Here is a 21788-nt window from a genome sequence, read left to right as displayed (position 1 = left end):
ACAGTAGCAAAATTATAGTTATGGTATAACAATGAAAATATTATGATTGGGGGGTCACCACAACATAAGGAACTGTATTAAAGGGTCACAGCATTAGGAAAATTCAGAACTACTGGTCTAGTCCATTCTTTTTATTTTATTGTTTGCTTTGAGTATTTTTGAGACAGTTTTCCCTTGTAACTCAGTTAGTCTAGAACTTGAGTTTTCTGCCTCTACTTTTCAAGTGCTGGTTTGTACTACAGTGTGGCAGATGATCAGTTTGCCTTTCCAGTAATGTCTCCTGATTCTTGTTCCTATTTCTCACCTCTACCATACTTTCTCTGGCTCCCTCTGGACCCACCCTCTCTCTCTCTCTCTCTCTCTCTCTCACATACACACACACACACACACACACACACACACACACACACACACACACACACACGCACCCCACACACACACACCAGGAAAGGTGTTCTACAATGTGGGAGGATGGGGAGGTAACAAATAATCAGTCCATATACAACACAGAAATTCTAGAATAACTGGATGCTTTGGAAGTAAGCTCATATCTGAAATATGCCTTTGAGACGGGTTTCTACCCCCATTCGACGGTTCCTCCGGACCCCACTGATGGTCTAGGGTTTCTGCTGTACTTTGGGCCAGGCTCCCTGTCCTGTGGCGTTGAGCCTAGAGGCTTCCAACCAAGCTCAAAGTCAGGAAAAGGAGGTGTGGGCTTTTGGGCTGTGCCCTTGGGAGCCAGAATGTGGTTGGCTGTCTCCTCCCCTTCCGCACTAAAGCTCTACACACTGTGCACTCTGGAATGACAGGCATTCCTGTGTGAAGAAAGCCGGCGTGAAGACATTTGTGAGCGCCACAAATACCCGGTGACCGGGATACAGACAACAGAAACTCCAGATCTCATGCTGTCCCCTGGCATTTGGTGGTGATACAGGGCTGCTGGTCCCTATGTGGATCTGTCTTTCAAGAGAAGTTTGCTTTTGTTCGGTACAGTTTGCTGTCGTGGGATACATCTAAGACAATTATAATCATGGGGCAAGCTGATGTCTCCAGACCGGTAAATCCAGATGCAGTTGGTGAGTAATAGAAGGCAGAAAAATAGACGGCTTGATAGAAAGGAGGCAGGTTTACAGCTGAAGATGGTGTCTCTTAGGAATTGGAATGCAAGACTTTGGCATATTTATAAATGTTTGGGAGAAGTGAATGAAAACCTTTAAGTTTTTTCCACTCTGCTAAATTTGTTTATCTCACAATCTTGTTTACTTATTCTCCGGAGTTCGGTGTTTTAGATTATATTGCTAGGAAGTTACCTAGTTGTTAATCATTGTCTTTGTAGAAAATAAAAGTTACAGGAGCTGTTAAATAGAGCTTAGAGGTATTTTACTGGTATTTTGCAGGTTTGGGCAATTGTTACGTGTGATCTAAAAATAAAACTGCTTAATTATAAAAACAAGGCCATTTTAATATTGAGTTTTAGACTTACAGCTTTTCCAAGCCAGTCCTGGGCTTTCTCCATTGTACCAGTGTTAGCTCCTCAGAAGGTGTTGTGCTCTATGAACTTCTGAAGTGTTACTGTCTCAGGGGCTAGCTCAGACTGACAGCCCGGGGAATTGTGAGGATGGCTCACAGTTGGAAGTATGAAATGATGAGGTTGACTGTCATCTTTGTGAGCACATTTTCTTACCTTTGTAGGAGTTTGTGTTTGATGATGATAATAAATCGGGGGAAATGGTTATTAAAAAAAAAAAGGTTGAAAAAAGTCTAGTAGGAAAAAGCATCTAGGTTATTTCTGGACAAAGTGCTGTTTAGGAAAAAGTGTATAGTTAACTGGTTTAGGAAATATCAGGAAGCCTATTTAATCTGTTACGTATTTATTTATTTGTTTGTTTATTTTTGCTTTTTTGGGACAGGGTTTCTCTGTGTAGCACTGGAGCTTGTCCTGGCACTCACTCTGTAGACCAGGCTGGCCTTGAACTCACAGAAATCCATCTGCCTCTGTCTCCCAAGTGCTGGGATTAAAGGCATGTGCCACCACTGCCTGGCTTGTTTTTATTTTGTTTTTCTCTCTCTGCCAAGAAATAAAAAGTCTAAGGTGGGTATGATGCACACCTTTAATCCCAGTATCAGGGAGGCAGAGGTAGATGGCTCTCTGCTTTTAGTTCTACATAGTGAGTTTCAGGCTAGCCAAGCCTATACAGAATGAGACGCTGTCTTAAAACAAAAACAAACAAAAAACAACAAAATCCCAATAAGGTAAAATTAAAACGATGGTGACTAAAGAAAAGCATAAAAGTTTGGGGAAACAGGTAATGCCTCAGATGTGTGTCATAATTTGTTACAGTTTAGTTTCTGATCTCCTGGGGAAAGTGTTTTTCAGGTTTTCCTGACACTGAGCACATGGGTGACAGAACACTTACCCAGTGAGACTGGAGAACTCGAGTGAACTGATCCCATTGCTCGCTTTACTTTGACCACTAGGCTAAGGCTTTGTAATTTCAGTACTTTACTGTTAAAAAAATAAATAAAATGCTTTATAGAAAGGGTGTACAGCAAAATATAAGAAACCCTCTAGGACCACTTTGCAGCTTTGGAAAATAGAGGTAGGCTGGGCAGTGGTGGTGCACACCTTTAATCCCAGTATCAAGGAGGCAGAGGCAGGCGAATGTCTGTGAGTTTGAGGCCAGCCTGGTCTACAGAGTGAGTTCCAGGACAGCCAGGGCTACACAGAGAAATCCTGTCTCTAAAAACCAAAAACAAACAATAACAAAACCTACAGAGGTGTGGTAGGGTACATGTTAGTAACCCTAGTAATTAGAGACAGAAGCCAGAAGATCAGGAGTTCAAGTATTATATTAGCAAGTTTTAGGCCAGCCTAGGTTTTAGGAGACAGACCTTGTCTCTCACACACACACACAAAAATTCAGTTAAATAAAATAGAGATACCCTGTCTTCATTAGGGTTTGCTGTTGCTGTGAAGCGACACCACAACCACAGCCCCTCTTATAAGGAAGACATTCAATTAGAGAGTGTCAGCTCACAGTTTCAGGGTTTCAGTCCATTATCATCACGATGGGGAGCATGGTGGTACAAAGGCAGATGCGGTGCTGGAAATGAGAGTACTACATCTTGCAGACAATAGGAAGTTGACTGAGGGAAGCTTGAGCAAAAGAGACCTCAAAGCCTGCCCCCACAGTGATGCACTTCCTCTAACAAGGCCATGCCTCCTAGTAGTGCCACTCTCTTTGGGGGGCATTTTCTTCCATACTACCACATACCCCAACTTCTGCCTCCTCTCCCTTCTAATGACATGTTGTTTTTTTGCTCCTAGAACCAACCTTCTCCTGTATGTGATAAATTACCACGTTTGCATGGTCTGCTTTTCCTTGGGGTTTTCTTCTTTAACAAATACAGTATGGTCTCAAGAAATGCCAGGCTTTTAGCCACACCATGGAAATGAAAGGATTTTAAAAGCATCAAGTTGTTGAGCTTGTACAATTTAATGATGTGACTTTATTTTTCCTTTTTTCTTATAATCTTTTTTTTTTTTTTTTAATTTATGTTCTTTGGTCTTTTGCCTGTATGAGGGTGTCAGAAGCCCTGGAACTGGAGTTATAGATAGTTGTGAGCTGCCATGTGGGGAACCTGGGTCCTCTGGAAGAGCTCTTACCACTGAGCCATCTCTCCAGCCCCGTGATGTGGCATTCTTTATGAAGAATATCCATCTAATCTCTATAATAATCACATTTGTGCATGTGTGCTTTTAAGAAACAAAGGGCTGAGTTCTATTCAAAGTTCTCAAGAGTATACTCTCAAGATGGAGGGTGCTCATCTTAGCTGCAGAGAGCCCTGGGTTCAATCCCTGGCAGTACATAGATTTGGATGTGGCATGTACCTGTAATACCAACATTCAGGTGGAGGCAAGCAGATGAAGTCAAGGTTATTTTTGGCTATATACTGAGTGCCAGGTCTGCCTGGGCTGCCTGGAACACTGTCCCAGGAATAAGAAGTCAGTTTTGCAACTAATAACTAACAAAAAAATTTTTGGAGAATGGAGATAGATGTAGTTTAGTTTAAAGAACTTTCTAGCATGCAGGAACCCCTGGATTAGATTTGATCCCAATTATGGCAAAAAATTTTTAAAATTATACACATAATAATAATCATAAATAAAATGTTATGTTTTTTGTTTTGTTTTGTTTTCAAGATAGGGTTTCTCTATATTGTTTTGGAGCTTATCCTGGAACTTGAACTCACAGAGATCTTACTGCCTCTGCCTCCAGAGTGCTGGGATTAAAGGCATGCACCACTAAAGCCCGGCTATAAATAAAATGTTTTAATTAAAATTTTTTTATCTAGGTGTTCATAGCACATGCTTGTAATCCCAGCACTCTGGAGACAGAGGCAGGCAGATCCCTGTGAGTTTGAGGCCAGCTTGGTCTACAGAGCGAGTTCCAGGACAGTTAGGGCTATGTAGAAAGACTGTCTCAAAAACCAAACAAAGAAAAATGTAAATTTTACTTGTATGGGTGTTTTGCCCTGTGTATCTGTGCACCACATGTGCTTGGTGTCCACTGAGGCCAGAGGAAGACATTGGCTCTTTTGAATCTGCCGGTACAGGTAGGTGGGAGTAGGAGTCAGACTTATGTTCTCTAGAAGTACAGCGGTGCTCTTAACCGCTGAGCTGTCTCTCCAGCCCTTGGATACTAATATTTTTAGGGAGTGTTTCAGTAGGCAGCTGTTTAGAAGATTGCATTAGATCCTTTAGAAGGTGAAATATGCTAAGATATGTAGTTCAGTGTTTTAGACCTTTAATACACTTAAGTCTGTTCAGTCTTTTTTTTTTTTGTTTTGTTTTTTTCTTTAGAAAAGAATGTGTGTGTGGTGTTGTGTTGTTCAGATGCTTGTATTCGTAAATGCGTGTGTGTGTGTGTGTGTGTGTGTGTGTGTGTGTGTGTGTGTGTGTGTGTGGTGGCCTGAGGTAGATGTCAGTTAACTTCTCCGTCACTTCTCTCTCCATTATCTTATTGTTCTGATTTGCATTTTATGTTTTAGTTATGTGTGTGTTTATATATATATATATGTGGGGGGGGGGCATGTGTATACCAGAGTGCTTTTGTGGAAGTCAGAGGAATCTCTTCTCTACTTCCACCCTGTGGGACCCAGGAATCAAAGTCAGGCATTATGATTTGTTGACTAGAGTCTACCTGCGGAGCCATTTTCAATATGGGCCTACCCAGTCCCACCCATTTTCCTTTTTTTTTTTCTTTCTAAAGTAAAGGTTTCATGCTGGGGTCCTGGTGGTGTGTATTTTTAAACCCAGTACTCAGCAGGCAGAGACAGGCAGATGTTTGTGAGTTCAGGCCATAGGATCTGCATAGCGTTGGAGGCTAGCCAGAGCTCCATAGTGACCTGTGGTGGTTTGATTGGGGTGCCCCATAGAGTCATGTGTTTGAATCCTTGGCTCATAGGGAGAGGCACTATTAGGTGTGGCCTTGTTGGAGTAGGCATGGCTTTGTTGGAGGAAGTATGTCACTGGGGCTGTGCTTTGAGATCTTAAGCCAGGCCTGGTGAGTCCCAGCTTCCTGCTGCCTTTGGATCCGGATGTAGAACTCCAGCTACCTCTCCAGCACCATGTCTGACTGTATGCCACAGTTCTTCCCACCATCATGATGGTGAACTAACCCTCTGAACTGTAACCCAGCCCCAGTTAAATGTTTTCCTTTATAAGAGTTGCCATAGTTATGGTGTCTCTTCTCAGCAACAGCAACCCTAACTAAGACAGACACTTTGTCTCAAAACAGACAGACAAAAGATAAGATCTCATTTTGTAGCCCTGGCTAGCCGCCTTGGAAATCCCTATGTAGATCAGCCTGATCTCAGACCCACAGAGATTTGCCTACCTCTTCCTCCCAAATGCTGGGATTAAAGGCAGATGGCACCATACAGGTCTCTCCTCACCCCTTTTAATAAAACATGTTTAAAAATGTGAGTGTGGGTGTGTGTACACATATGTGTGTGTGTTGTATGTGAATGTGATGCGTGCGTGCCACAGTGCCTGTGTGGAGGGGTCAGAGGATGACTTTCAGGGGTCAGTTCTTTCCCACTGTGGCTTCTAGGGATGAACTCGTTATTATGGCTGTGTGACAAATACTTTCACACTATGCACAATCTCACTGATCCCTCTGTCTTATTTATTGAGATCTTTTCCTGAACCTGGGTAGACTAGCTGGTGGATGGGTTTCGGGGTCCTATTAACTCCACCCCTTTCCCCTCAGTGCTGGGTTACAGACAAGTTACCATGCTGCCCTTTAATTGGGTGCTGGGGATCCAAACCCAAGTCCCTGTGGTCCACAGTCAGGCATCATTATCTACAAAGTAAACATCATTTGCTGAGCTGTAATGCACTTGTCACTTTCCCTGTGGTGCTGGCCCTTGTCCTAGACTAAGCCAGCCGATCAGCTGACCCCCCAGGCTGTATCCTTCTTGGCTAAATACATTTTTCCTGAGACAGAGTCAGATCTGCCTTCGCTTAGGTGCAGAGACCTTATCTGTCTCTGCACCCCCCCCCCCCCCGTTGAGTGCTTTCTAATCCCATGGTCAAGGCTGTGGAGAGCTCCAGAAGTCGAAGGCCTTCTCTGCTCAAAGGCTGCTTTGTTCATTAGTGACACATTTTGCTTTCTATTATTTTGTTGCAGTTTTATGAAACTATTTTTTAAATCCAATAATAAGCCTCTTTTAGAGAACAAAAAAAATGTTAAGTACTGTGGCAAAGTATCATAAATTATGCTATTTAAAAAGTTTGGAAGGCTGAGGCAGGAGGATCACATTAAGTTTCAGGACAGCCAGGGTTGGGGAGTGAGACAAAGAAACAAAAAAAGAAAAACCAAAACCGAAAGGGCCAGAAGCATTGCCCAGCTGGTAAAGGTGCTTGTTGCCCGGGCCTGATGACCTGAGACTGACCTTGGAACCCACTGGTAGAAGGAAAGAACAAGCCAGCAGTGATGGCACATCCCTTTAGTCTCAGCACTCAGAAGGCAGAAATAGGCAAATCTCTGTGAGTTCAAAGACAGCCTGGTCTACAATCGAGTTCCAGGACATCAAGGGCTACACAGAGAAACCATATTTTTGAAAACCAAAAGAAAAAAAGAAAGAAAACAAACCCCTTCAAATTGTCCCCTGACCTTCACACATGAGCGCTGGCGTATGCATGCACATATACACTCAAATACAACAACTAGCGGGGCTGGGGTGACATGGAAGATGACAGCTTACAGCAAAAAAACACCAAAAAAATCAACAGAGAATAATTTTTAAAATTGATAAGGTGCAAATAATAGATTGGAATTCAAATAAACCAGGCAATTTAGTCACTTATTATAAATCTAGTCAAAGAATGTTGAAGATTTGTTTTCTGTGGATTTTTGTTGCCTGGTTATACTTGGCTGTTCAACACAGGTGAGTAAGAACTGGTTGTAGGCCAGGTGTGAAGCTGTACACCTGTAAGACCAGGTACTCTGGAAGCTGAGATGAGAGTGAGCTCAAGGCCAGTCAGGGCAAGTAAGGCCTCCTCTCAAAATACATGGGAAGAAGCTAGAGGTATAGTTTATTGGTAGAATGTTTCCCTACCATGCAGGAGACCTTGGTTTCAAACCCTAGTACTACCAGAATAGAAATATGTAAGATTATACAGTCTTTGATCTAGGGTGTATTGTTTAATCCTATCATTTTCTTTATTTAGTTATGTGTAGTATATTTAGTTATATGTAGTATATATCTAGTTATATACATATAATTTACAAATAATTAGTGAACACCTGAAAATGCAAAATATTAAAAAGGTATGGCTTAGTTTTGTTGTTTTGAGATAAAGTCTCTGATATGAAGTTCAGGCTGGCTTTGTACTCATTATGTACCCTAGGCTAGACCTCAAAGAGGCTAACCTCCTACTTCAGTCTTTGAAGTGTTTGAAGTATAGGCATATATCACCATGGGCAACTCTTAGTTTTATTTATTTATTAATTACTTTATTTTAAGTATTTACTTGTTGGGGCAGGGAGCATCTTTTCTGCCATGGCACGTGTTTGAAGGTCAGCTTGAAGGAGTAGACTCTCTTCCGACCATGGGTTCTGAGGATAAAACTCATCTCATCAGGCTTGCACTGCCAATTCCTTCACCTACTGCCTTTGTAGGTGAAGCCCCACACCCTGTCTTTGCTTAAATATAAATGTGTGTGTGTGTGTGTGTGTGAGAGAGAGAGAGGGGGGGGAGAGAGAGAGAGAGAAAGAGAGAGAGAGAGAGAGACATACATTAATGGTATACACTTTTACTTCCACCATTCAGGAGGCAGAGGCAGATTGATCTCTTGAGTTCAATGCCTGCAAGTTTTAGGACAGCTAAGGGCTACATAGAGAAATCCTGTTTCAAAAGAAAAAAATTAAAATTAAAGCCAAACCAAACTTTGCTTGACATTGGTAGCACATACTTTTTAATCACAACACTTGGGAGGCAAAAGGCTGATGAATCTTTGTGAGTTCCAGACCAACCTGGTCTACATAGCAAGTTCCAGGGCAGGTAGGGCTGCATGTGAGACCTTGTCTAAAGGGGAAAAAAAAAAAAAAAAAAAAAAAGAAAAGAAAAGAAAAGAAAAGAAAAAAACAAAAGGGACCAGAGAGATGGTTCACTGGTTAATGTCACATGCTGCTCTTCCAGAGGACCCAGGGTTGGTTCCCAGCACCTCTATTATGGCTAACAGTCACCTATGACTCCATTCCAGGAGAAGCCAATGACCTCTTGGCTTCTTCAGGTACCAGACATGCACATCATGTACAGATAAAAATGCAGGCATATCAAATAAAATAAAGTAATAAGAAAAATAAAGCAGATGGCTCCTGGGCGATGACACCCAGGCTGACCCACATGTGCACAAACAACAACAGAACGAACCTTCTTTAGCTACGTGAATAAAGACTTGATGGAAGTATCACAGGACATTTGAATGACTTGTAACTGGAGGACAAATAGTTTGTAAAGAGATTTGATTTGAATCTAAATTTATAATTTAGACTTTTCAATTAAAAATTATTCAATAAACATTATTTATTTCTGTATGTCTGTGTGCACCGTGCATGTTGTGCATGTAAAGGTCCTCCAGAGGACAACTTACAGGAGTCTGTCTGTTCTCTCCTACCATGCAGGTCCCAGGGATCAAACTCAGGTCGTCAGACTTACCAGCAAAGGCCTCTACCTGCTAAGCCATGTTTTCAGCCTCTTTATAAAATTTGCTATTAAATAGCATTTGAGATTAATAGTAGTTGTGTAGGTAGTTGTGAGAACAAGAATTGTATATCATTTATGAAAATTGCATTTTGGTGTGTGTCTTGTTGCTGTTAGTTGTGTTTTGTTTTTTTGAGATATGGTTTTATATACCCCAGATGGACTTGGACATTTGATCTTAATTTGGTCTCTCAAATGCTGGGATTACAGATGTGTATTACTAATGAGGATTAATAAGGATCAGGAGAAACAACAACAACAAAAAAACCCAAAATAAATAAATAGGTAGATAAATAAATAAAGCAGTATGGTAGAAAAGGTGCCCATAGACTTTGAAATTAGAAAGATTTTGGTATATGTCTCCATTTTGCCACAAATTAATCTAAAAAATTTTATGTGTATATATGTTTTGTCTGAATATATATTTGTCTACCTTTGTGTGTCTGTCATCCAAAGAGGCCAGGGGAAGGCATCAGAACCCCTGGGCCACTGGACTGTCAAATGCAGGGCCTCAGGTTTAACAGGAAAAAAAAAAAAAAAAAAAAAAAAGAATGAATGAAAAAGGTAGTATATGCCTGTAATCCTGGTGTTTGGAAGGTTGAAACAAAGGATTCTGGGGTTCAAGGCCAACTTCAGCCACATGAGACTCTAGTCTCCAAAGTCTATTAAATGAACAAACAAAACCAAAAAAGTACAACTGAAAATATCTTCATAAATAAATAAAATTTTTCTTGATGCAGACAATTACAGAGAGAAGTGAAGAGTTCATAAATAATATATAGAAAATATAACAGTATTGTTTGTTAAAACAATAAAGGATTTTCTGTGGTGTATTGTTACATATATGTAGATGTGAAATTTGTGACAGAGCCCAGAAGATTTAGAGTCTTTTTGTTCAGGAAGCAGTAAAGGTCTAAACCTACATAGATTAATAAGGCTATAGAAGACAAGACAAATACAAACGACAGAACTAAAGCCATACTGACAGTGGAAATATTAAACATAGGTGGGTTAAGTGCTCCAGTTAAAGATGGTTGACTAGGTGTGGCACTTCATACCTGTGATGCCTGAGAAGCTGAGAGGAGGAGCTTGAGTTTGAAGCCAGCCTAGACCTTGTTTCAAGGGGCCAAAAGACAGTTGTCAAACAAAATAGGAAAACAAAATAGAGGTAAAAGTATTTCTACAATGATATAGTAATTTTCTTCTAAATTAAAAGGATCCATTGAAGAGGAAACGATCTGGGCTAGAGAAATGACTCCATGCTAAGAGTGTACTGCTCTTGCAGAGGACCCAAATTTGGTTCTAAAGCATTCAGATTAAGTGGCTCACAACTTTCTATTATTACAGCTCCAGGGGATATGATACCTTCCTCTGTATTCTGCAGGTACCTATACTACCACATATGCGCATATACACATACATAGCTTTAAATTTTTATTAAAGGGGTTAAGAGCACTGGCTGCTCTTCCAGACGGCCAGGATTCAATTCCCAACTCCCACATGGGGGCTCACAGCTATCTGCAACTTCAGTCCTAGGGGACCCAATGCCCTCTATCTAACCCCCACAGGCACCAGGTAAACACATGGTGCACAGACTTAAAGTAAAATACCTGTGCATATTAATTTCTTAAAACGTTTTTTTTTTTTTTTTTTGTCCCAGACAGGGTTTCTTTGTGTAGCCCTGGCTGGTCTGGAACTCACAGAGATCTGCCTGCCTCTGCTTCCTGAGCTCTGGGATCAAAGGTGTGTGCCACCACTGCCTGGTTCTTAAAATTGTTTTAAAAGAGGAAAACGTAACTTAAATTTATATTTATTTAACAGATCTTGTCACAGTAACTTTAATAGCTAGAGATGTTACTCTGCTTCTCCCAACAGCTAATGGAGCAAACAGACAGAACACCAGACAGGGTGTTAATGATTGTGTAACACAATGAACCAATTTGACCTGATTGGAATATTTGGAACACTACACTACACCCAACCACTACATAATGTATATCATTTTAGGGTTGTGTGTTTTGAGACAACCTTTGCCATATACATAGCCCATGCTGCCCTCAAACTTGTAATCCTCTAGCCTCAATTCCCATAGTGGCAGTACTGGCATCTTAAGTGTGAGCCCTTGGGTCCTACTCATGATACACTTTTTATTATTTTTTTTAAATTATCTATTTTGTTGTATGTGTATGTATGTTTTCCATGTATGTATGTATGTATGTATGTATGTATGTATGTATGCACACGATGTGTATGTGCCTGCGTATGAAGGTCAGAAGAGGACATCTGATCTCTGAAACTAGTTGTACATGGTTGTGAGCCAACATGTAGGTGCTGGAACTCAAACCTGGGTTCTTGTGAGTTTGAGACAAGCTTGATCTACATCAGTGGTCCTCAACCTTCCTAATGCTTTGGTTCTTTAATATGACCCCCAACCATAAAGTTAATTTTGTTGCTATTTCGTAACTAATTTTGCTACTGGTTATGAGTTGTAATGTAAATACCTATGCTTTCTGATAGTCTTAGGTGATCCCTGTGAAAGGGTCATTTGACCCCTCCAAAGGGGTTGAGAACCACTGATCTACATAGAATTTTAAGATAGCCAGGACTATACAGAGAGACCCTGTATCAAAAAATAAACAGAAACCTCAAACAAACAAAACAAGTCTCTGCTTCCTTTTAATTGAACTGTGTGTGGGTGAGGCTAGGAGGCACAGGGGCAAGGGTGCTCCCCCCCCCCCCCGGGGAGGGGAGCGCCTTGCAGAGCAGAAGCACTGCAACATAGCATCTTCCAGCCTCTTCAACAAAGGCATAGGCTTGAGACAGAAAATGTCTGCCTGTCTCTCTTAACATGTGTGAAGGTTCCAGGTCTTAATGTGGGGCTGGGGTAACAAACTTGGTGGACCTGAGACCCCTGAGTCTTTCTTTTCTCGGCTGCACGCAGAGCTTATGCCAGTGCCACACTCACTCAAGAGTTGCAGCCCTGCCCTTGTTCTTTTGAGACAGGGTTTCACTCTGGAGCCTCCTGGGTGATTATAGGTGGATGCCATCACACCTGGCTGGAGAGTTTTTCAAAGGACTCGTGGCCCCACTTCCTGGAGATCCTGTATATTATAAAGGCAGTCGGGCTGATTCTAAATAGTTGGGCAGACGTGTGAGTCACCGAAATAATATGCCGTTTGTCATTGAGACTGGGAGGGGCTAGGAGGAGGAATAGAAATCTGAGTGAGGCCGGATGTGGTAGTTCACACCTGTAACCCTGCGTTTGAGGGGAAGATCAGGAGGATCAGGAGTTTAAGGTCATCCTCAGCTATAAATGAATTCAAAGCCAACCTGGGCTATGTGATCCTGTCACATAAAACAAGCAAAAATAAGAATACAAAGAATAGGTGGATGAATAGATAAACATTAATATGGATGAACCAATTGGAAACTATAAAGTACAGGGGTGGGTGTGGCTTCACCCACTGCATGAAGCAAGGTTCTGTTCTTCTAAACCGTTTGACAAAATTAGGTACATATTAAGAGAGAAGCAGAGAAAACTCTGTTTCTGCCAGACAGTGGTGGTGCACACCTTTAATCCCAGCACTTGGGAGGCAAAGGCAGGAGGATCTCTTGAGTTTGAGGCCAGCCTGGTGTACAGAGTGAGTTTCCGGACAGCTAGCTAAGGCTACATTGAGAAAACCTGTGTGTGTTTGGGGGGGGGGCAGTAATTGAAAAGTAATAATAACACAAACCTACAGTGTTAAAAGGAGATTTTTTTTGCAGTACATGTGTTAAACTCTTGCCCCCATACATTGTTTGCTTCTAATATGAAATAGTTTACAAATGTGTGTATTGATGTATTTCTGTGAAGTAGCATTGCAGCTTGATTCCAGGAGTGAGTCCAAGAGCCTTTTCTTTCCTTTAGACTTCTCCAGAGAACTCTGAGACTGTAGGTGGAGTGAAGGCTGCATTGTGTTGCTTTCCTGCCTTTTTTTTTTTTTTTTTTTTTTTTTTTTGCCTTCCTGCCCCGCCCCTTGGCTGCGCCTTTTGCTGCCATTAAAGGCCTGCACATGTTGTCATTATGAGGCCCTCAAGACCTTTGATCTCAGTCCTGAACTTGTACTGTGTCATCTATGTTTTGTGTCAAATCCCCAATATCAGGGTTTTCTCTAAGTAATAAGATGATGGCAAAGTAGAATTTTACCTCTGTTCTCCCCTATTTCCCTTCATTTCAAACATCTTCTCGCTAATGCCCCTGCCCCGCCTTAGCCTCCTCCCAGTCTTCCACAGTTATGCAGAGTCCTCTTTGCGGGGAAATCTGATAAACAGATCCAAGCTGTCAACACTTGATGAAGTACCCTTCCCTGAACTGGAAATCCTGGAAACTGGTGGCATGGGTAGTAGTTAACAGTGACTCCTTAGTGGTGGGATTCCCTGTTTCAGGGATAATGAACTCATGCATATGGAGAAGACATCTTCATTGTTGACCTGGCGGCAGTCATCGTCTCACTGAATTTTTCTCTTAAATGATGGCGGGTTGCTTTGGCTCCGCCAGTGATTGAAGTTAGGAGTTTGGGCCATGCGAACGCCAGAGTGACTTGTTTGCATGATTACTTATCATTGCCCAGATCCTATCTAACTGCCACAGGAAGAGAGGGACATTTTTAGAGATTATATAGAAATAATAATTGGCTGTTTCTTTCTGCTCCCCTCCATGTACAGAAGAAGCAGAGCAGCCCTCTGGAGACCCAGGCATGGTCATGGACAGTGTGGAAGCAGGAGACACAACACCTCCCACCAAAAGAAAAAGCAAGTTCTCAGGTTTTGGCAAGATCTTCAAGCCGTGGAAATGGAGGAAAAAAAAAAGTAGTGATAAATTTAAAGAGACATCAGAAGGTAAGATGCTGAGATTTAAATATGTGTTCTGAGGGGTGAGGGTGGAGTGCTTGCCTAGTCTGAGCAAAGCAGAGGGGAGGCTCAGAGGTCCAAGGCCAGAAGCTCAAGATCATTCTTAGTCATATATTGAGCTTCTGGCCAACCTTGGCAACAACCACGAGACCTTGCTTCAAAAAAATAAAAATAAATATGGCTTCTAATTTTAAGAGTCCCCTGCTTGCACTGAGGGAGGTCACTGAGCAGGTAAAGCACTTGAGGACCCGAGTTGGGACACCCAGAACCAACATAAAGCCAGATCTGGTACGCATACTATTGTAAGCCAGTGCTTACAGTGTGGGGAGATGAAGGCTGACACAGAATCGCCAGAAACCCGAGGCCAGCTGGCATGCAGTGGGGGAAAAGCAAACCCAAGAGACCCTGTCTCAACCGAAGTAGGTGGGAACTGATACCGGAGGTTGACCTTTGACCTTCACATGCATACCATGCCATGCTTGTGCCCAAGTGTGCTTGCACACGTATGCATACAAATTGTACAGACACATAAAGAAAGAATAATTTCCTGATTTAACTGGGCTTGGTGGTGCAGGCTGTAATTCCAGCTCTTGGGAAGTAGAGGCAGGGGATCACAAATTTAGGTTATCTTTGGCCACTCAAAGTCAGTCTTGGTTATATGAGACAAACAATAACAAACTAGTTAATGTGTTGTTACGTTGATTAATTTAGCAGACAGTCTGTATCGGGGTGTCCTTGTGCTCTTATATAGCAAGGGTGCTCCTGGGGTTGTGGTTCTCCTGCCTCTACCTCCTGAGCACTAAGATTACAGGTTTGTGCTGGTATCTACTTTATATGGTGCTATAGGGTAAGCCAGGGCTCTGTGCTCAGCAGCCACATGCTCTACCAACTAAGTGTCCTGTTTTTTTACTTATTTTTATTTTATGTGCATTTGGCGTTTTTCCTGCATGTATGTCTGTGTGAGGGTGTTCAATATTGGAGTTATAGACAGTTGTAAGCTGCCAGGTGGGTGCTGGGAATTGAACCTCGGTCCTCTGGAAGAACATTCAGTGCTCTTAACCTCTGAGCCATCTCTCCAGCCCTGAGTTCCTATTGTAGAAGTACCCAGCTTTTTCATATTTCCATCATCTTCTATAACCTCCTACTTGAAGAAAGAGTTCATTCTTTTTAGATTTAGAATGATGCATGGTCCTCTATTGAGCCTTTACTCTATTGCATTTTGTATTGAGGGTTAAACCTTTGAACCTAAGACATGAAAACATACTAGGCTAGGCAAGTGCTCTACCACTGACCTACAGTCTCAGCCATCTTTTTTGTTTGGTGGTTTTGTTTTGCTTTGTTTAAGGCAGGACTTCAATTGGGCAGTTACTCATTTTCTTGCCTGGGATGGCCTCATTTATAGCGCTTATCCTGCCTCAGCCTCCCAAGTGCTATGGTGTGGGCCATGGTGTCTAGGTGTTTTTTAAACTACTGTTTGTTTGTTTGTTTGTTGGGTCAGATCACAGCACAAGGGGAAGCCTAATACAATTTGCAAAGTCTGTTATCTCCTTCCTCCATGTGGATGCCAGGAGTCAAACTCCTGTTAAGCTTAGCACAAGTACTGTTACCCACTGAACCATCTCTCCAGCCCTCCTCCCCCACATCAGTTTTTTGATGCAGGTTCTCACTATATTGCACAGACTGCCTTGAATTAACCATGACAATCGTACTGCCTCAGCCTTTGGAATAATTGAAATTTACAGGCCTGTTTGAGGAAGCCTGGCTGATACTTATATTCTGTAGCCTCATTCTCAGGTTTGTATTTTGATGGGATTAAATCTGTTGAGTACTCGAGAGGCAGAAGTGTGAGGATTACCATGAATATGGGACTAGCCTGGGCTACATAGCGAGTTCTTTGCCAGTCAGAGCTGCACTGTAAGACCTTCTCTCAAAAGTAAATATGAAAATGAAAGGACTGGCTGGGTGGTGGTGGCGCACACCTTTAATCCTGGCACTTGGGAGGCAGAACCAGGAAGATCTCAGTGAGTTCCAGGCCTGCCTGGTCAACAAAGCTACACAGAGAAACCCTGTCTTGAAAAACCAAAAAGAAAGGACTGGATGGGAATACAGTGAGACTCTGGAGCACCTGTGCTGTAGCAGATCTAAGGGGTTCTTTTCGCTTAGCCCACTTCTCGATGTGAATATGGCTCCTTTGAGAAGTGATATTTTCCCAGCACAGGTAATAAGATAAATGAAGATGCTTCGTTGTTTGTTTTTTATATCTAATTCTAGGTGTGGAGCCCAGGGCCTTGAACATGCTAGGCAATCACTACCTTTGATCTAATTCCCAGCCCCAGCGATTGATTTTGTTTTGTTTTGGTCAGAGCTTTGCCATGACTTCAATGGCCTAGAACTGTGTAGCATAGACTGTCCTCAAACTCAACAGTATTCCTCAGCGTCTTCCTCTCAAATGGTGATTTTTGTTTTGTTTGAGGCAGTCTAGAACTTACTATGTAGCTGAGGCAGTCCTGGAACTGATCCTCCTGCCTCCACCTCCCCAGTGCTAGGATTATAGACATGTGGAACCACCCTCAGCTACATTTTTAAATGTCCTCCTTTTCCTTAAGAATACAAGAAATGTGAACTGCTTTATTCTGTTATACTTATAAAGCTAAGAGTTAAGTTGACCTAACTGCCACATTTCTGAGTTCTGTTTTCCAATTTAATGTTAGTTTTAGAGCGAAAAATATCTATGCGAAAACCAAGAGAAGAACTGGTTAAAAGAGGGGTTCTGTTGGAAGACCCCGAGCAGGGTGAGTTCCAAACCATCAGCACATGCTGTCTCCGTACATGTGGTCTTTGGCTGGGTCTCACTAGGTCTTTGAATTTCCGTCTTTTGCTTTACTCTTCCTGTAGTTATGGTGGAGGACCACTTTAAAAAACGATTCGCCATTTCTTCCCAGGTGTCTGGCTTCACTCTTAAGCTATGAAATAGAATGACTGGTGAAGGGTCCTGGGAGCAAAGATTCCATGTGTGTCTTCCTCCAACTTGTCACCTGCAGTGGTGACAGCTATTTCAGATTGCCTGTTGGTAATTTTGACCAAACTGCCTCCATGTTCATCTTGCACTGATCGTTCATTGACATTTCAGGGCCCATTGCTAGTTTTGATGTCGAGACTGACTTGTAGGTTATGAAGCAGTGGATTATAAATGGAAAACATAGTATTGTACTTAATTTATTTAGTTTCTCTTTAGTTTCATATTCAGAACAATTTACTACTTTTGTCGAATTGCCATCTTGTTCCCTTCCTCTCCTGAAAATAAGAAGCTGGCTCAGTGGTAAGAGCTGGCTGCTCTTACACATGACCTGGATTCGATTCCAAGTACCCTCATAGTATCTCACAGCCACCTGTAACTCTAGTTCCAGGTGATCTAGCACCCTCTTCTGGCTTCCCTGGCACCAGGCAAGCATGTGGTATGCATGCGTGCATACATGCAAACAAAACACTGTAAGGAGTATGGTTTTTCTGCCTGCTGTTGGTCTTGTCCCGCTGCCGCGCCAGCCCCAAATAATACACAGAGACTCTGTATTTGATATAATGCTGTTGGCCAGGTACTTGTTTCTTATCGGCTAGCTCTGTCTTAAGTATTAACCCATTTCTATGTATTTCCACGTGGTTTCACCTACCAGGGAGTGGGGCAGGTGTTTGGTCTCCCCGGTCTCTCCATGTTGACTCCTCCTGACTACTTCCTCGAATCCTCCTTGTCTCCTAGTCCCACCTGTCTTGCTTTCCTATTGGTCAACAGTGCTTTATTCATTAACCAGCATGAGAAACATATTTACAGAATGACATCTCCCATCAAAACACTAATATACTTAAAAACCAACAGCAAAAGAGTTTAAAAATTAGCCAGGTGGTGGTGGTGCCCGCCTTTAATTCCAGCAGAGCAGGTGGAGGCAGATGAAGGTGGACCTGAGTTCGAGGTCAGCCTGTTCTATAGAATGAGTTCTAAGACAGCAGAGATACCCAGAGAAACCCTTGTCTCAAAAAACAAAACAAGCAAACAAATAAATAATAAAATTAAAGGTACATAGCTAGAGAGATGGCTCAGCAAGTAAAGGTTCCTACAGAGAATTGATAGCCACAGTTGTCTTATGATCTCAGTATGTGCTCCATGACACATACATACCCATGCACACATCCATAAATAAATGTAATAATTTTAAAAAATAAATTAAAAGCCAGAGATGGTGGCACACACCTTTAGTTCTAGCACTTGGAAGTCAGAGGCAAGCAGATCCCTGTGAGTTCTAGGGCAGCCTGATCTACAGTGATTAGACCAGCCAGAGATACACAGTGATGGCATAGTGGTACATACCTATAATCTCAGGAGGTGGAGTCAGGAGGAGTACTAGATTCAAAAGCAGCCTGGTATATATAGAAATGGATACATAGTAAGACTCTGTCTGGAAAAGCTAGTTTAATATTCAACTGATTAATTAATTTAATAAAAATATACCAAGGTTTGGTATGTCACACCTGTAATCCAACAACACTAGGAGACAGAGCCACCTCGATCCAGTTCAAGGCAAGGCTAGTCTAGGCTGTGTATCAGCTCTTGCCACAAAACAACTAAATAAATAAAAATGCTTTACGGTTTCTTTAGCTTTGTAGGGACATTTTATTACTTGCCTTTTTTTTTTTTTCAATATTTCTAGTCCAAACCCCACTGCTTACATGAACATGCTTGAAGGACACCATCTAATCTCTTAGTGGGCAGTGATGTGTTAGGTGGGAGGAGCTGGTCTGTAAGAACTCTGGACTAATTCTAAAAATATCAAGAAATGAGCATATGTGTGTGTACACACAAATAAAAATAAAACAGATCTTTAGATGATGTTTCTCTAAGCATTACTGTGGGAAGCAAGGAAGGACACTCACACTGTCCTGTGACACGGAAGTGAGACCATGGGTCTCTGACCTCACTGCCATTCATTCTCTCTCTCTCTCTCTCTCTCTCTTTCTCAAGATTTATTGATTATATATACAGTGTTCTGCCTGTATGTGTGCCTACTTGCCAGAAGAGGGCACAAGATCTCACTATAGATAGTTGTGAGCCACTACATGGTTGCTGGGAATTGAACTCAGGACCTCTGGAAGAACAGCCAGTGCTCATAACACACACACACACACACACACACACACACACACACACACACAACCCTTTCAAACATAATTATATTTCTTTAATATGTATATGGGTGTTTGCTTAAATGTATGTCTGTGCACCATGGGCATACCTGGTGCCCTAGGAGACCAGAAGAGTATATTGTATCCATCTGGAACTGGAATTACAGACAGTTGTGAGCTGCCATGTGAGGGCTAGGAATTGAACTCAGATCCTCTGTTAGAGGAGCCACTATTCTAACCACTGAGTTATCTCTCTAGTCCCTGACCTCACTATTTTTCAGCTTGGTCTTCTAAATAAGTCTAGGAAAACTTCAGGCACTGGGGATGTTTGTCTAATTGCTCCATGAAAGGATCTCACTTTCCTTTTCCGTAGCAGTGTGTAGTAACCACAGGGATTCCCACCATCTCCATGCTAATGGCCGTCTTGTAGTTTAGTGTGTAAGGAATCACTGCCCTTCACACCCCTAGGCTCTCCACCCTCAGTCACCCTCTGCTGATTTTTCAGGTGCATTAAAACAGTGGTTTTTCTTGTTTTTCCTGTTCAGTTTGCCTATCTATTACCCTTCCTTCTAACAGCTTTCAGAGCCAACCTTCTACAAGATAGATAACATTAAACCTTCCTGCTCCTTCTAATGCTTGAGCTTTGGTTTCATCCAGGATTTATATCTAGCGTCTTTATGTGTGTTTAATAGCCTTTATAGCCTGGCCCCTGCTTGCCTTTACAGTCCTACTCATAACTCATCACCATGAATACCTGGTCTCTACCATATTGCACTCATTGCTAGTCCCTGCTCATAACTTTATGCCTTTATATATACTATTGCTTTTTAAAAAGACTTATTTTTAAGTTATGTGTATGTGTCTGGAGTTTCTGTGTTGGGGGGGGGGAGGGTGTGTATGAGTGCAGATGTCTGCAGATGTCAGATGTGTAAAATCCCCTGGATCTGTAGTTACTGGTTGTTGTGAGCTGCCTAGCATGGATACTGGGAACTGAACTCAGGTCCTCTGCAAGAGCAGAATGTGCTCTTAACCACTGAGCTATCTTTCTAGCCCCTCCTACCTATTGTTTTAATTTAAATAGACTATCTTTCATTGATGTGGTAGGCTTCTGCTCCTCTTTCAGAAGCTACCACTTTGTGTGGTGCTTCCCCAACACCTTTCCCACCCCAGAAGAATGGAGTTTTCTTTGTTTTTACCATAGCCTTTCTGTCACAATTCCTCCTCAATACTGGTGTCGGTACGTATTCTACCACTGAGCTATATCCCCCCCCCCACCTTAACACTGTAACATGTATGTATGATAGATTATTTATGCAGCAAGTTACTTGATGTAGTTGGCAATTACTTACCTTTTGGAAGAGGAACTGTGTACCTCTGTTAATACTACGAGGCTCCAAATAACGCACATTTCGGTAAGAACCCTATTTATTAGAGAGAAGGCGGTAAGAGAGGTTAGAAACCATCCGTTCATCCCATCTGGCCATGCCAGGTCCATCACCTTGCACTCTTCTCTTTCTTCTTGCAGGTGGTGAGGATCCAGGAAAGCTGAGCCATGCCACATTAAAGAATGGCCACACCGCCCCCATAGGGAGTGCCAGGTCTTCTAGTCCAGTCCTAGTGGAAGAAGAGCCAGTGAGGATATCAAGTCTTCGGAATCTTATTCCAGAAGAGGATTCAAAGAGGAGACTAGGTAAAAGTGGGTTTGTGGGTTTGGAAGCCACCCTGCTCTCATTTCCCTTAGAGAGTTGTAAGAGATGTCCGTTGGGGGCGGGGTTCGAGTTCTTGAGAAACTGCAGTCTTCTCCCCTTGTTACTCCCAGCCTTTCCTCAAATTCCTAAATTTATGATTCTTTCCCTACCCCTTTCTTTTTTTCTGTTTGTTTTGAGATTGTCTCTATGTATGGACCAGGCTGCCGGCCTCTGTCTCCCGAGTGCTGGTATTAAAGGCGTGCGCCACTGCCACCCAGGGTATTTATTTATTTTGAGACAGCATCTCTTACTGAACCTAGAAATCGATGCTTGGCTAGAATGGACGGCCAGTAAGCTCCAGTGACCTTGTCTCTATTCCACTCCCAGCACAGCACTAGGATTAGAACCTTGCTTTTATTTTGTAATGTAAATGTGGAGTGATGTGTTTATCTAATTATTCCTTATCAATAAAAACTCAGGAGTCATGTATCAGAGTAAGAACCTGAATGATCAGAGAAGTAACCAGTGACTGTCTATCTCTTTCATTCCTCCATCCAGAAGGGTCTAGACCCTCTATAATCTCGACCCTACTACTTCCTGTGTCTGTCTGTCCTTAGTTCCCTGAAACCTCTATGGTTAATTTGGTCAGCTAGTAGCTAACTCCACCCTCTGATTTAAAACAAATTTTGTCAGCCTCAGGATCATCTGAGTATAATCAAAGTATCCTACAACAGTAGAGATCTGAACTTGTTCCTCATGCTTGTA

General features: G+C 42.2%; 1 protein-coding gene across 1 annotated transcript in view; it reads left to right on the top strand.

Moving 5' to 3' along the window:
* Positions 1 to 807: 807 nt before the first annotated feature.
* Positions 808 to 21788, top strand: part of Phactr4 (phosphatase and actin regulator 4) — a 41480-nt gene continuing 20499 nt past the window's right edge. Inside the window, exons 1-4 of the mRNA XM_051188993.1 lie at positions 808 to 1076; positions 13978 to 14151; positions 16875 to 16955; positions 20861 to 21025. Coding sequence (XP_051044950.1) covers positions 1031 to 1076; positions 13978 to 14151; positions 16875 to 16955; positions 20861 to 21025 — 466 coding nt within the window. The 5' untranslated portion in view covers positions 808 to 1030. The remainder of the gene's footprint in view (positions 1077 to 13977; positions 14152 to 16874; positions 16956 to 20860; positions 21026 to 21788) is intronic.

This window comes from Phodopus roborovskii, unplaced genomic scaffold (assembly GCF_943737965.1).
Source record: "Phodopus roborovskii unplaced genomic scaffold, PHOROB, whole genome shotgun sequence".
NCBI classification, from domain to species: domain Eukaryota; kingdom Metazoa; phylum Chordata; class Mammalia; order Rodentia; family Cricetidae; genus Phodopus; species Phodopus roborovskii.
Note: the sequence above shows the minus strand (reverse complement) of the source record. Positions and strands in the feature narration are given on the sequence as shown.